This window comes from Cynara cardunculus (genome assembly GCF_001531365.2).
Source record: "Cynara cardunculus var. scolymus isolate 2C chromosome LG 15, CcrdV1, whole genome shotgun sequence".
Taxonomy (NCBI): domain Eukaryota; kingdom Viridiplantae; phylum Streptophyta; class Magnoliopsida; order Asterales; family Asteraceae; genus Cynara; species Cynara cardunculus.
The window spans coordinates 13,111,902-13,127,772 of record NC_037542.1 but is presented as its reverse complement, the minus strand read 5'-3'; the positions used below and the strand labels follow the sequence as shown (position 1 = coordinate 13,127,772).

The 15,871-nt window shown below is 35.3% G+C and overlaps 2 protein-coding genes across 2 annotated transcripts; both read right to left on the bottom strand.

The window, feature by feature from the left end:
- Window positions 1–4,991: 4,991 nt before the first annotated feature.
- On the bottom strand, window positions 4,992–8,431 carry LOC112527971. Its single transcript, XM_025138841.1, has 2 exons — window positions 8,053–8,431; window positions 4,992–5,709 (listed from the first exon to the last, which is right to left on the bottom strand). Exons 1-2 carry the CDS (start codon window positions 8,364–8,366, stop codon window positions 5,298–5,300), a joined length of 726 nt encoding a protein of 241 aa, XP_024994609.1. The 5' UTR covers window positions 8,367–8,431; the 3' UTR covers window positions 4,992–5,297.
- Window positions 8,432–9,117: 686 nt separating this feature from the next.
- LOC112528203 (DNA replication licensing factor MCM2) lies at window positions 9,118–14,674 on the bottom strand. The gene is made up of 17 exons (XM_025139169.1): window positions 14,364–14,674; window positions 14,066–14,244; window positions 13,237–13,415; window positions 12,943–13,132; window positions 12,570–12,789; window positions 12,266–12,473; window positions 12,060–12,194; window positions 11,774–11,965; window positions 11,424–11,596; window positions 11,149–11,337; window positions 10,948–11,064; window positions 10,610–10,694; window positions 10,369–10,521; window positions 10,152–10,277; window positions 9,879–10,061; window positions 9,505–9,666; window positions 9,118–9,419 (listed from the first exon to the last, which is right to left on the bottom strand). Exons 1-17 carry the CDS (start codon window positions 14,672–14,674, stop codon window positions 9,303–9,305), a joined length of 2,919 nt encoding a protein of 972 aa, XP_024994937.1. The 3' UTR covers window positions 9,118–9,302.
- Window positions 14,675–15,871: the final 1,197 nt, after the last annotated feature.

Sequence of the window (15,871 nt, the reverse complement as noted above, 5' to 3'; positions counted from 1 at the left end):
ATTAATAGACAAGGTTAATTTACAATTTAAATTAATTAATAATTTAAAACTAACATTAGTTAATAATCAGTATTTAATAATACTAAATTACAATTAATATTAATTATGATATAACTGAAGAAAATGACAAAAAACTCTCGAAGCTTATAAGCTACTTTTTTTCTAAGGTCTAAAATAGCATGAGGCATGGCGGTGAGGTCAAGTTTTAAACCTTGCACGTTGAAGATGCGAAATTTTCGAGACATCACATAAGACGAAATTTGTATGTTATATATCTATACTATATTATAAAATATTTGACAAAAAACCCTTAAAAATAAATTTTTATGCATAAAGTACTGTTTATTGATACATATTACTTAAAATTCAAGATTACAAGTAGTTTTGCGTAAATACAACTTACTAAAGCTTCATTTTTAAATTCGTGTAATTAACTTCAGATAAACATAATCAAATACAAGATAAACATCAATTTTAAATATAAAAAATCTAAAATATAACTAAAATAATCATTAAATTTTAACAGAATATCTAATTATTATCTTTAAAAAAATATTATTAAAACAAAAATAAATTACTTTGTTATTAAATCTAAATTAAATTATAATAAAAAAAATTGAATTAAACAAATTAGACCAAAAAAACGAGAATTATCAAATAGTTAATTCGATACTAATTTTGATTTATTTTTTTCAATTTTTTATGCTATCTTCAAATTTATATTTTATTCAAAAATAAAAACATTATCGTTTTCTTAAAATCACATAAATCGTATTACATCGGTGGAGACAAATATTAAAACTAAACGTTAAAATGAAGATTAATCTCGTTGCATTGCGCGAGTATCATTCTAATATATATATATATATATATATATATATATGTTTTCTATATATTATTTCAATCAGATAATAATATTAAAAATGTACATTCACTAATTATTATTATTATAAAAATACTTTTGATTGAATATTTAAAATAAAACTTGGAAAGATAATTCTATAACTTCATTTTAATAGTGAGTCCATAACCATTACGAATTCGTGAAATTGTGAGTGATTCGATTAGATAGATCTATAAAAATGTAAAATCTAAAATTAAAAATATAAAAAACACAAAAAATAAAAATAAAAATAAAAATAATATTTTTTGGATCATGCCTTATAAAAACGCTATGGATCATTTCGTAAAGGCACATACTTGTCTCACACCATGTGGCACCTTTTTAAACACTGTATTTTTATTATTCAAACGACGCTTTTGAAATAAGATAAAAAATAAATATCTTATATCTACCAGATATAACATTAATAATAATAATAATATAAAGTAGCATATTTTCGTTTGATTTTTATTTTATATAAAATAATATTATACTTTTTATATAATTATCATAATAATTATTAATAATTAAAAAAAATGTTGTGGTTGTAAGTTGAGTGGAGATTATGAAAAGGCAACCCCAAAGCTTGCTAAGAATAGAAAAACAGACAAGCATCGGTTGTAGTGTTGATGTGCACATGACATGTTCAATCTCCCATGTTCTTTGCACGTGACCTTCTTCTCTTAATCACCCTTCCCCATAATCACACACCAATTCCGATTCCAATTCCAATTCCGATTTGGATTCCGATTCTTTCATGTTATCCTTATTTTTTTTTTACCGTTATTACTTCAAATTAATGCTTAAACTATCCGTTTTTTGTATTTTCAATCAAAAATAGTCGGATCTTGACTTTGTTTTTGGTTACTATTGGTCTGTTTATTATGATCGATTAATTCTGTAGATGGTTACGTATGATTTAAAATCATAAGGACTTTAACAACGTCTGGATTCGAACCCAGAAAAGATGAGATGTCTACTACGTCTCATGAAGCTTAACATGTCATGCCACAACTCAGGTGGTTAAACAGTTCGTCATAATGTTGTACCACAACAATCCCCATCACTCCATCGGATGAACCTGTATACTGTTTTCTATCTTTTTATTAGATTGTTTTCGATCTTGTCTCCTTACATAGGCCAGAAAATGAGAACAACAACGGATTAACAACTGTCTTTTACACTGTAATTGCTTTTTGGTCGTCTTTTTTATATATCAACCCAAAAGTGTTATAAGTGAAACCACGACGATATTATAATAACCCACAACCGTGATTCTAGAGAACTAGACATTTAACAATATTAGTATCATCATGAACATCGTTTATCGCAAACGATTTTCAGGAACTGAAATTAAACCTAAAAACCAAGAACATCGTTATACAAGGGATTCAAACCCGCATCTGGAAAGGGGAAAAAGCCACACAAACGAACGCAGTCACCGTTAACTTTTGTCGTTATTATAGCTTCAAAAACTACAGACACGTAAAGAAACAATAAAATAACTCCTTTTGTAAACATAGCTTTTCTTCCATTATAACAAAACCATCGATCGAGGACCCGCGCCACCGCATAATCTTAAGTAGGTCTGTTCTTGATTCTTTCATTTTTATCAGCCACATAAATTGAACGATCGGTTAAGGTTAATATATACAAAAATGAGTAAAAAGACGAAAATACCCTTACATAATAATATCTTAATAAATAGCTGTGGGACCCAGACTCTAAGAATCCTTTATCTGGGACCAAAAATGCAAACGCATGAAGTAATTTGTAAAATATAATATTTTTGTTTTTTCAGACTAAATAAAAACGCAGCTTTAATTTTCCTTTTCTTCAAATATATATTAATTTAAAAAAATATATAAGTAATTTTTAATTAATTAATATTTTTTATTAAATAAGACAAAAAAGACGAATCACGTGTGATTCTTGTGCTGACACGTTAAGCGTTTATTTACAGGGTTAATAATTAATTAAATTAAATGTTTAGGTTATCAACGGAAAACGGTATTATGTGGTGCAAATTTTCTAGTATTAATAAATCGTCAAACCATGTGCTACTCCTGATTTCTTTATGATATTATATTATATTATAAATATAAAGTTAAGAAATAGTTTCTCAATTTAAAATTTAATATATCAATTACTGTTAACAAAAATAATGCTTTGAATTGACTACAAGTTTACCTTCTTTCAACAAGTCATTGAATTTGCTTCACTTGTTATTTTTAAAATTATTTGTTTATTTTTTAATAGTTTTATTAAGAGATAACATCTTAAGAGATGGATCTTATTTGACAAAAAAAATATGTTTCTTCTATGTTTTAGAATATTCTAAACGATTTTGTATCATGAACCTCCCTTAACCAGTCAGCGCTCTAATTTTATTGTAAATAATTATTAAACGATTATATTTCATTTTGCAATATATATATATATATATATATATATATTATATCAGGAGAACTTCTTTTCAAACAACCCTTTAAAGGTCATTTTATTTCTATTATGCTTTCCCGCCAAAAATAAAAAGGTTTTTGTTTAGATTAAAATTTATTTTTGGTCCTTGCGGTTTATTTCTTTCAAATTTGTCTATGTAATTTTGCTTGTTTTTTTTATCCTTTTTTACTAACATCGTTAACTTTTTTTCCGTTAAGTCCTCCATGAACCTCGCACACAAGGATAAAAGAGTAATTTCATGTGACATTAATAATAACAAAAGAAATACGACTCTCTTTATTACTCTTTCACTCCCCTCCATCTCTTACCCCACCTTCACCATGACACCCGAAACCCCGCACCTGCCCCATATCTATGTCTCGATCTTTTTTATGGTTTCTTGAGCCGCACCTTCAATATTGCGGTAAGCACCCATGAACTGACGGTGCTTTGACGGAATCTTGAGCTTTGTGGGTTTCCACTGCGTCCCAAGTTTGAAGAGAAGCTTTCGTCAAAGAAACAAGAAGATGTGAAGTCCTGAAACCCACTCTAAACGACTCTCTTGCATCTTCATCTCCTACTGCAGTACTTCTATATTTGTTAGGACGTAGCGTTTTGATGAGGTTTTTAGTTTAAGGATTTATGTTCACATCTTTATTGATGATCTTGAGATGTTTGTGTTCAAGTTATCATATTTTGATTAATCCACATCATATTTGAAGGATAAAATGACCATAACGCCCACATCAGATAGTTAACAGCTGTTAACGGGAGGGACCAAATCCGAGCAAAACCGCAAACCAAGATAGCACAATCGAAATAAACAAACAGTGGGGATGAGAACAAAGAAAAGTGACAAAACACAAAGGACCAAAAGATGTATTTTAGTGTTTTGTTTATTTCAAGATTCATGCACTCTGACCTGACCCAGATAACATGATGTGGCTTTTGCCCCTCTCTGTCTGGGTATCTACAATCAAATCTCACTCTTTTAACTTCTTCTGCTGCTTGCCGACACCCACCCACTTCTTTACTTTTATCCCCATAATATGCATTCAAATAAAACAAAAACCAAACGAATCCCGTATATCCATAAGTCTTTACTAATGGCCTCATTTCTACCCGAAAGACTGTTTTCATGAAAACCCTCGGTTTACAGAAGAAAAAAACGTGAGAAAAGTAGCATAGTGACATAGTGGGGTTATCAATCATAAATAACCAAATGGGAAAAAAGTGTTTCTTACAAAATAGGCAAGAAATCACAGAGTCTAACACCACAAGACACTTTTCCTTGTGGTTTCTTGACATTTCCGACACATCCAAATGAAAAGTCACAAAAATAAATTGAGACATCACAAGTAGTTGCATCTTAAGAAAATGCATCTATGCACAAAAAGCAAGCTCAAGCCGTAGCTTGCGACAATTCAAGAAAAAATGTCTTGTAGCGTTAGCTTGCGGTTTCTTGGCTATTTTGTGACAAGAAATAAAACGGTGGCTATAATGCATAACTTTTTTCATGAGGTGGTCATTTAAGACGATACTGATTATCCCTGACCGATGGGTCTACATCCCATCCCTGAATGCCGTAGGGTACTGTTAGTGACATAAGAGCGTACGCAGACACGCAACAAGTGCAAGGAATGAAAGATGAAAGATAAAACACATGACGAATAAGACATGAAAAATAGAAAAAACTAATACGAACTGTCTATCTACCATCAGGCTTTAGTAGTCTGCTACCCTAGAAAATAGAAGAAAAAAAAACTAAAACAAGTCTCTATCTTATCATATGCATGCAAATATTACCCATAATAAAATAGAGGGTTGGGGGTGGGGGCCGGGAGGCATGTCTAGATGTTACAAATACCATAATTGCAATTGTTTTTATATAACAAAAAGCATATGTGATTGATGTCTAATGGAGTGAGTGAAAGTAAGAAAGTAGAAATCACTCACTACCCTTATAACTGTGTCATCTGGTCTTCTCCTCAGGCTTATCGTCGAGCGAGAGAATGGAAGAGTATTTTTTGATTCTTAATGAGATGAGAATGCTCGATGAAATACCCATCATCGGGAATACATATGACCAAACCTTTGACTTGTCTGGCTGAGACCCACCAACGGCAGCACCAGCAAGGCTGCCGATGGATGTGTTCTGCAAGATCATAGGCACACAACCCACGACTGTTGGCGCCAGAAAATCCCTCAGAAATGCGACCTTTGTGGCAGCCAAACCGTAATTGATGACGTATGAGGGGATAGGAGAGAAGCGGGCAAGAAGAACAAACTTCCAACCATCACGTTCGACTCCCCTCAAAAGCACATTGAAATACTTGTTACTACGTGCCCAGCCCATCGCTGAGCCAGAACTCCTGAAAAGAAGCCTGAAAAATACCACCACGATGGCTAAATCAATACAAGGATATAAATGTGTGATACATGGATATTCTGAGTTGTAGATTCGAAAGAACAAAAGATAAAGGTGCATTTATATATGCAAGGAAAGTTTAAACGAGAACCATAAATATTTTGAGAACAAGGAACAGGCAATTTCATGACGAATAACCCTAAATATTCACGAATACGATGCATTTTCATTACTTGTGATATCTATGTATTATCATCATGAATACTTTCCGTATAATACATGAATAGTTGGTTCTCATATTCTAAGATCTCATTTGAACATGCCCCTATGCATGTATGTATGTGTGTTTATATATATACAAATGGAAAACCAAACCATTAGAAGAAAGAGGTCATGTGATGATTCACACAATCAAATATGTAAAACACCCGATATTCGGATTCAGCAGAAAACTGCACATAAGGAGAGACAAGGTCTATAGAAGGGATAAACCCTTGTCAAAATCTCCTCTAGAAGATGCATTACTAAGAATTGCCTATAAGGGACTGACAGTTAACACTCATATCAATGTAGGATAGAATGTCACAAGTCACAACAGTTAGCAATGATTCTTGAAGAGCTAGGGTTTTAATTTCTATTTTTGAGTCTCTCTCGTGCTAAAAGGGTTTAGTCAAATGTACATTTATTACAATAGATCAATTCACAAGCCTGAACTTATAAGTAAAACATCAACAAAATACTACTAACATATCTGACAAATTTCATAACAGGGGAGACACTCTACTCGGTGAAAATATGGGCCGGATGGAATATGCTTGTAGAATTCCACTACTTCGATGTTCGGTACATGTTTGCATACTGTCCAAGGCTTTACACAAGGACAACATTGTCATGATCCTCGTGGATGTTCGGATACCTCATACACAGTGAGGTTACATGTTACATGTCCCATGTGGATGTGAATAAATGGATGTGTGATTCAGCATAACCAGCATATATGAAAATCTTGAACACTAAAAATGTAATTGTTGAACCAAAGTTAGTGAACGTCATGTGCAACTGAAAGGGTCCATTTCAACCCATCCCCAAAAATCAGATAGCACTGGCTAATTTTTCAGAAGGGTATAAATATTTATCCTATTTGTTTGGTGCACCAATTAATCTTCAATTCAACATTGAAGCTTGAAAGAGTTCTCAATCATTTAAAGAGGATTTGTCCAATTAATATTCTAAAATTTATTCATAAACACTCCCAAGAGATATTCAGCTCCTAAGTTCCTTGTTTGTCTTTTTCACTTACTTAAAAGAAAAACCTTATACAATTTCATTCACAAAATCCTTTTGGTATTAACAGAAGCTTACTGAAAGAAATTTGGCCTTTCCAAGCTATGGTATTTGGTGATTTGGTAATATGAAATCTTGATGCTTCAGTAACAGAACTTTGGTATTCAAAGATTGTGTAGCCTAAGTCCCCTGTAACAATTTTTCTTAAGAAGCAGTATATAGTGGGGGGGGGGGGGGGAAATCTTCATAAGCAGCCATGGACGAATGTGAAATTCCACATTATATAAGTTTGTTATTTTTCTTAAGAAGCAGTGTAGTGGGGGAAAATCTTCATAAGCGGTTGTGGGAGAATGTGAAAATTCCACATAAAATATGTTTGTGTTTTCCATCTTTCTTGACCTTACCTTTTCTTTATAGCGAATCTTTATTACCTAAATCGTTACTAGGCATATTGCTATGATTTATGTATTAGTTCCATCGTAAAAGAGAGATACTTAGTTGAACAACCTATTCACCTCTAACCCCTTTTAATGTCACAAAGGGGATATAAATACTTGATAACACCAGTGAACCTTTGTGGAACCGAATTGAACTCATGAGAATGCAACATCTTAAGAGGCAGGCAGTAAAGCACATAGAAATCATCTTGGCATAAAATTCCATCAAAGGAAATTCATAAAATAGTGAAACACCTATACACACCTTCTGAATTTGGTACAAGCTTATTTTGTTCAGATTCTTGTACTTATTCATTATTTCAGTTTCCCTTTTGAGCTATAACATGTTATCTTTCTTGTGTATTTAGTCTAAATCCGTTAAGGCATTTAGTTCATGCAGTGGTTTTCATGGAGGGATACTTTGGGGAAGTGAAAGGACAATAAGGATCCCCATTGTAGTGAAGATTAGTAACTTTATGTTGTGTTAATATGAATCGAGATATTGAAGTGCTAGGGTTTGAGGGATAATTATGATGTTGAATCAAAGGTTATATACAAATGCAGTTATCGTAATCAGAAAAATGTAGGTCTACAAACTAGAACGTAAATTAATCTCAAGTGAAAGAGGTAATAAGTACCTTCCGATCCAAAAGGAGAGAGAAGCGCCTAGAACCTTGGCGGAGAAAACACAGAGCAAGGCCGGAAAGAATCCAAAGAGGAGAGAAGCACCGGCCTCGAAGAAGACAGCGTAGGGAAGACATAAAGAGAGGGAGATGGTGTGAATTGCAACGTAGACTGGGATCGCCCAATTTCCCAAGCGATGAGACATGTGCCTGAAGAATTCCACCACCACTTCTTTGTCGAATGATGATGATGATCCTTTGATCTTCAAGACTGCAACAACTCCGAACACCACCGCTAACAACAATCCGAACTTGCTACCACCTCCCATCTCTAAGTTGTCAGGAATGGAGTCGGCTGTTGCTGTTGCAGCTACTGCTGCTATATTAAAGAAAAAGGAAAAGGAAAAGAAAATGGAAATGGAAATGGAAATGGAAATGGAAGTATGGAAGGAAAAACAAGTTGGAGCAGAAGCCAATATAATGGGCCAATTGTTTAGGCTTAACAAATAGCCCATCCCTTCGTTAAAGTAAATCAAGCAAAAAAGTTCATGGGATAACCGGTTTAGAAGGTAATAAGTTATCTATTGTTATAATTGATAGATTTTTTAATGTACGATGTCTTAATAAAAATATTTTGAAAGTACATTATTGGAATAAGTAAAAACAAAAATAAAATACTATAATAAGAAAATTTATGAAAATAGGTTGCTATTTCATTCATTTAGCCATTATTTATTTACTTGTACGAATTTGGTTTAGATGGCAATCAAAAGAATGGAAAACTAAAGTACTTGATTATATTACAAAACCAAGCCTAAATTTTAACTACATAAACAAATCTCTATTACACCTAAACCAATTTTTTTATTACATTTTAATATATTTTATCTTTAAATTAACTATTTACTCAGTAACTATTTACCAGTAAAATCCTGGTTCATTAAATATATGCAATAATTTACCAAGTAATTGCTTAGCCATCAGCTTTTGATTTTTGCCCAAAACAACATGAATCATATCACTATAAACTTTTAGATTACTTGGTTGCTTTTTCTTCCAATAATAGTCCTTTACTTCCATAAATAAATGAATGTAAGAAACAGTGTCAGATTTATATTACAATCCAATTGATGACATGCACAACATAAAAGACACCTTTGAAAAGGAAACTTTGGATGGAAAGTTCAAAATTTTCAATTCTGTTTCTTCCTTTGGACAGTCAGTCCAATGTCTAAAGTTAACAAGTTCCTCCTCAACTCAACTCATCATCTTACAAGGTGATGCCTTATCACACTCCGCTCTTCGTCCAATTCAAAGTTCCCTCGACCAAATTCCACGCTGCTAAAGAACGCCTTCAAATCCGTGATTCCATAATCCAGCACCTATTGCATAAACACAAAACCATCACCACCTGACCTCACATATTTTATAGATACAAGATATAAACCAGATTATTCATTAGATTACCTTGCTTTGCAATTCCTCCACCTTCACGTCAATATGAGTAACATCTTTGTTAGACCCAGATACGATCTCTTCAAAGTGCAGCGCCTCCTTCACAAGTTGATTCAGTAGATGCAATACAATTGCATTGAAATCCTTCTTGAATGTCATGTACTTTTTGAAACTCTGCATACCATCAACCTCAATTTGTCATCATCTATTATAAATGGGGTTATTGAGAAGAATATTTTTTTAAATGCACGACCTTCTGACAGATGTGCGAGTAAAATCTAAGGATAAAGCACCAAGCAATAGACTTGATACCATAAATGCTTCAAGTAAGCAGTTGGCTTAGGATGATGTTAAACTCATGATACCAAGGAGGAAAGTTAAGGTACCTTCTGTAGAGCCTTCTGCACTCCAAACTTCTGAGTAGAAATAAAGGAGTCAAGCAACACACGAATTGCCATGTCCACATCTTCCTGAGTCACATGCTGCCTCAGATGCATTCTAGCATGAGCTTCTGACATCCGTATCATTGATTCTATGTGCCTTACTGCTATTGGAACTCCTTGCCCATGCTATACATGTCACAGACAATTAATTAAACACAGGCTACATCCTCTGAAAAAGAAAAACAAAAAAAACATTTTTTTTCATGACAAGCTCACCGATGATTCTCTTCTTAATTCTGCATACACTTGTGTGAGTTTGTCTAAATCAGCATCATGCAATCTTGGAAATACATTTAACTTGGCATATGTGAGGTACTTCTTTAGCATATCTTGAGGAAGTATCTGAATGCAAAACAATATTTTATCAATCAAGAAAAGGCAACACATTGACACACAAAAGTAAACGAAAGGAGACCATTGTGTGTTATGGCACCTCAGGATCCGCTACCATGGCAGAGGCTTGGATATCTTCCTGAGAATTGTTGATGGACTTGTCGTCCCAGTTAGCACCTTTTGGTTGGGACTTGAAATGACTATCCACCACAAACTTTGCAAGCATCTCATCCATGACTGGATCCACCACATCCTGCACCAAATCATTTTCCATCCTTGTTAACCACAAGTCTACAGCACACAAAGACATCAAAAGAAAGCTTAAGTGATATAAATATAACCTTTACGACACAGAGAATATCAAATCTGGAAACAATTGGATCTGTTAATTCAACATTCTGTGAGAAGTTTTTGGAGGAGTCATACCTGCACAAAATGACCAGGCATTAGATTCGTATGGGAAGAATGCAACTAGAGAAGACGAGATCCATTTATCAGACACATATTTTGCTACATCAAAGACCATCAAGATATATATGTTCCAGAAATTTGGTAGCTGACTGTTTAATGTTTTCACATGCACAGAGCCAACCACCAATTACGGACACTAGTAAAGAACATTCACGTTGTCCAATCACTTATTACTTGATTACAATATTGTCAGCACAGTTTTTCCCACCTTCCTCCTATTGGGTTAGCAGCAGCAATGACAGAGCATCGAGCCTGAAGGGAAGTAACTATTCCAGCTTTAGATATGCTGATGCTTTGCTGTTCCATAGCTTCATGGATACTTACCCTGGCAAATGTCAAACAAATTTGGTATAAAATAAATGTTAATACTACAAACTGAAACCATAAACAGAGAAGCATGCTTCATTACCTATCCTGATCGTTCATTTTGTCAAATTCGTCTATAAGACATATCCCCTTATCAGCCAGAACAAGGGCCCCTCCTTCAAGGGTCCACTCACGAGTGACCGGATCCTTGTGCACTGCTGCTGTAAGTCCTACTGCGGAAGCTCCTTTTCCAGTTGTGTAAACAGCCCTCGGTCCAGTCTTCTCGACATATCTTCACAACAGAGTTCACCAGAAAATTATAGCTACTGTGGATTATTATACGATCACCAACTGTGGAGAAAAACAAGAAGCACTTACTTAAGGAACTGGGATTTTGCAGTGCCAGGATCACCTAACAGCAGCACATTTATGTCTCCTCGCAATCTGTGTTTCCCTTGCACATTCTTTTCCTGACCTCCAAACATTGCAAGAGCTAATGCTGTCTTTATGTCCTCATGACCATAAATTGATGGGGCAATGGACTTGATAATCTGGCCATTTTCCACAGAATCCATTTTGAAATCAGGTGTTATAGATATTCAAAATACAGAAAGGGAAAAATAAAAGAAAGCAAAAGTTAAAATCATGGCTTAAATCATCCCCAAAGGACAAGCATAAATATGGATGTATATCTTCTAACAGTGGTAAATGAGTACATGAAACCATACCCTTTCTCCAATCCGTGGGTCTTTAGACAGCCTCTCAATTTCTTCCTTGTCCTCTTGGGTGAGTTTATAGGCCGAGAATAGATCTTGCTTCTTTGTAACATGATTTGCTTCAATCACTGTGGCAAAGACCGGAAATCCGTTTTTCGTATTCAAAGATAAATCAAAGTTGTTAGTGTAGATGCCTGTAACCTCCTGAAATTAAAGGGAAAAAAAGCAAAAGATCTTTCAGGTATTTGCTTATATGAGAGCAAAATCTCAGGAATACAACAAAAGAGAAGAATAATACAATTTCTTCCCCAGGGCGAGCACAATCAATCAAGTCATTCAGAAGTATCACTTCCTTGTATCTTGGCAATCGGCCAGCAGGAACAATTCCAGGGCTTTCTTGAAGGGTAAGCTTCTGATAATTCCTGTATATGGTCTGCCACAAGAAGAGTATCATATACAGGTTCTTTTCCAAGTTACCAGAAAGCAAAGACAAAGATAAGTCACCTGCTCAATATTGACCGTGAATGGGCCCTTCGATTGGCATTCTGGGCAGGAACCAACCTTAACCTCTGAATACGAGTTTTGGAAAAAAGGCCCCAAAACTGATCCACATTTGTTACAGTCATACTTTACTTGCTGCAGCTGGGGGAAAACTCCAGATCGTCGGGTCACAACTCCTCCTATGCGAACCATCGTGTTTAAATGAATCTGCCTGAGAACAGAAATGCAAGACAGCTCTCAATTGCACATTTCTTGGAACATTAGATTCGATGATATAGCAGCTTCTAACAAACCACAAAGGTTATACCTTATGTTGCGAATCTGATCATAAACAGGTAAGTTGGTCACCCTGACATAAATTTTTTGATGGATTCTTTTGTAGTTTGGATGTAAATTAAACACAACTTTGTTAGCAACTTCCTCCATGACCTCAAGAACAGACTGGGGTGCATCTGCCAGCCAGATGGCAATGTTTGGGTGGATATAAATAAACTGTTTGTAATCAATCTCCAGACTGCACTTGTTGACTGCAAATATAAAAAAATTTAATTCAATATGACAACCACACGATCAAAATTGCGAGCTTGTATGCATAAACTAAACCCTTCCCCTGGTACAATGGGTCTTTTACCCTGGTCCTTCATCAACTTAGACATAAAAGCCAGACAAAATGGGTTTACCTGACACCATTTCATTTATCTGCCGAAGATATGCAAGGTCACGATGTTCACTCTTTGGGTTCTCATAAGTGAGTATGAACTCCTTGAACTTCTTAGCAATAAAGCGACGCACTTCATCTCTAGTAACCCACTCCCTTAGTGTTCCCTGAACACGGTACATCTCGAACTCACCTTCATCATTATCGTCATCCTACAAAGAAATGCCAAAGAGTAGTTTAGAAAATGAATATGTGATGAGATGCTACTAGTTGATGAATGAAACACATTATCTGAAATAAGAAAGAATCTCCGTACCTCATATGGATCATCATCTGTCTGATCAGTCATGGGCACATCCTCTCTTGAGTGTTCCCTTTGTGATCTACCAGGAGAACTTTGCATTGCATCAGTGTCATCAAAGTCACGTGCACCAGAAGGAGGCCTAAAATCAGCTCTAGTTCTTTTTGAAGGCCGATAATTTTCGTCATCCGTGTCTGTAACCAAAAATATAAATAAATGCAGCTTTATCATTTAAATTTTATCTTAGCCCTTATGTAATTCATGACAGAAATAGTTGAGGCATATTTCATAACCAAACTAAGTTTAACGTTTATTTGTCAGAACATGCAATCCAAACCAGCAAAAAAGGACAAGATGATAGAACATGCTTCAAAATTTTGATAGAAAAAACAAATCTCAAAGAATATGAAGTTTACATGCACAGACACAATTGTTTCAGGCAACTATGCGAAGCCCATGACAATCTTATTCTTAAGATGCATCTAACGGATACGAAGGCATGTCTGAATAGAAATATAATGTCACCAAAAAAGCATCCGTAAGTGGCCTAGCTATAGCGTGCTAAGCTGATATGGTTAATCAAAAAGTTTCAAGTAATATACAAGAGCTGGCTGGCATAGCTATAAGTGAATAAGTGATGCTGACTCCGCTGCTTAATTGCACGCTTTTTCTCAAATTAACTGAGACAAAAGATAACATATTGATGACGGCAAAGGATTTTACGGATACACTATCACCGCTGTAATCAAAAGAACAAGTACTCGCATAAATCTAAATAACAGAAAAGCTTAAATATCAACAGGGTCTGGAAGTAAAACGATACAAAAGCAGACACCAAACTGACCTTGGTCATGTAGAAGATGAGGAAGCTTTCGCTGTGAAGCAGTACCGTCCCTGGTAGCAAGCTCGATCTCTGCAGCCCTACGATCCGCCATAATCTGATCCAAATCTCTCTCGTCCTCAAGAGAATCATCAAGCCCAACCGATTCATATTGATCATTTTCCTCCATCCTCCGGTAATCCCTAAATTACAAAAATAAGGCATGTATGTTAGTGTGTAAATATACATGTACACACCGAGAGAATACAAAAACAAATTGACAGTGAAAATGTAAAATGAAAAGAAGCAACTGGCAACTTACTCTATGTAATTGTCGTTGAAAAGATCCTCGCCTTCCCCTTCATCCTCGTCGATTTCTTCGGGTTCATCCCTGATGATTTCTGGATCAACAGCAGCCTCATCGTCGTCGTAATCAGAGTAATTCTCCGAGGTACGGCTTGTATTGAATGGAAGCTGATCTGTGTTAAATCCCGCAGAGGTAGGGGAATCCGGTGTCAGTGGTGTGGACGGAGGATTTCCATTAAATTGACTGGAGTTCAGGTTACCTCCTTGATCTGATGAGGACGGCGATCCGTTGGGACGGTTCTCTCCACCGGCATTTTCTCCCGCCATCTGTCTCTCTTTCTCCTGTGTTGATTTGTTGAGTGGTGGCTCTTCTCTGCCTTCCTCCCCTTTTAGGTCGTCTGTAACTCTTGGCGGGAAATTTTCGCGCCATGATCTGTTAGGCCGGCCCACCCAACAGACCCGGCACGCATAGTGAATCAATCGGTACCCAACTCAACTGCGGCCCAGTTCCATAAGATTTACAACATGGTCTTAAGGGCTGTTTGGCAGATGCTGAATGATTTAGTACATAATAGTTAAGAGGTCAGAATGGTTAAGAGGGTCAGAATAGGGGTGAGCAGCGGAACTGGGTACCCGACTATGGAACCGGAACCGCCTTGGAACCGCCAGTTCTGGAACCGAAACTGATATGAGTGGTTCCGGTTCTGGTTCCTAAAATACGGAACCGATTGAGAATGGTTCCGGTTCCGGTTCTTAATTTTTCGGAACCGTTACCCGCCGGGTACCCGGTATTTTTCAATAAAAAAATAATTATTATTTTCTAATATCAAATTTATATTAGGTTTACATCTTGAAAGTACGCGTCATCTTCATTCTTCATTTAAATTCTTCATATAGAATGATTCGTATTTCTTCAAATTGTGTGTTCATTTGGATTCATAATATGTAATCGTTAAACTTTGAACATTTACTATTATAGTATGTAATCGTTAAACTTTGAACATTTTTCTATCAGTCTATTATGATTTGTAATCGTTAAACAATATTTGTAACCATTATTCTGTATAATTTGTATTCTTGCTTATTTATTTAGTGTTTTGGCAATGTTTTATTTTTTATTTCTAAATAACAAATTTTTAATATTTTAGGAAGCGGGTACCAGGAACCGGAACCGGTTCCCGGCGGTTCCTGTTCCGGTTCCAATATCTCAAGAACCGCCGGTTCCGGTTCCCATCAAAAAGGGCGGGTACCCGCCTGTGCTCACCCCTAGGTCAGAATGGTTAAATGCTAAATGAAATAATGTTGTTTGGTAACTGTTATTTGAATGACAATAAATTACCATTTTTACCTTCATCTGACAAAAACCCATTATTCCATTTTAATCTTCACTTTTTGTTCCTCTTTGCCCTCATCGATGGCTTCAATCTGTGATGAATCATCGAGAATCATCATCTGATTAGGTGAATCATTGAGATTTATGGGATGGGTTTCATCTTTTGGAACTAATTCTTGCCCTTGTTCAAC

Excerpts from the sequence above, each read along its gene's own strand:
- LOC112527971 (XM_025138841.1), bottom strand. The coding sequence starts at position 8,366 with ATGGGAGGTGGTAGCAAGTTCGGATTGTTGTTAGCGGTGGTGTTCGGA. Across the intron at positions 5,710-8,052 it reads CTCTCCTTTTGGATCGGAAG|GCTTCTTTTCAGGAGTTCTG; the intron begins GTACTTATTACC and ends GGTATTTTTCAG.
- LOC112528203 (XM_025139169.1), bottom strand. The coding sequence starts at position 14,674 with ATGGCGGGAGAAAATGCCGGTGGAGAGAACCGTCCCAACGGATCGCCG. Across the intron at positions 12,474-12,569 it reads GATCAGATTCGCAACATAAG|GCAGATTCATTTAAACACGA; the intron begins GTATAACCTTTG and ends TTCTGTTCTCAG. Across the intron at positions 9,420-9,504 it reads TGGAGGAATTGCAAAGCAAG|GTGCTGGATTATGGAATCAC; the intron begins GTAATCTAATGA and ends TTTATGCAATAG.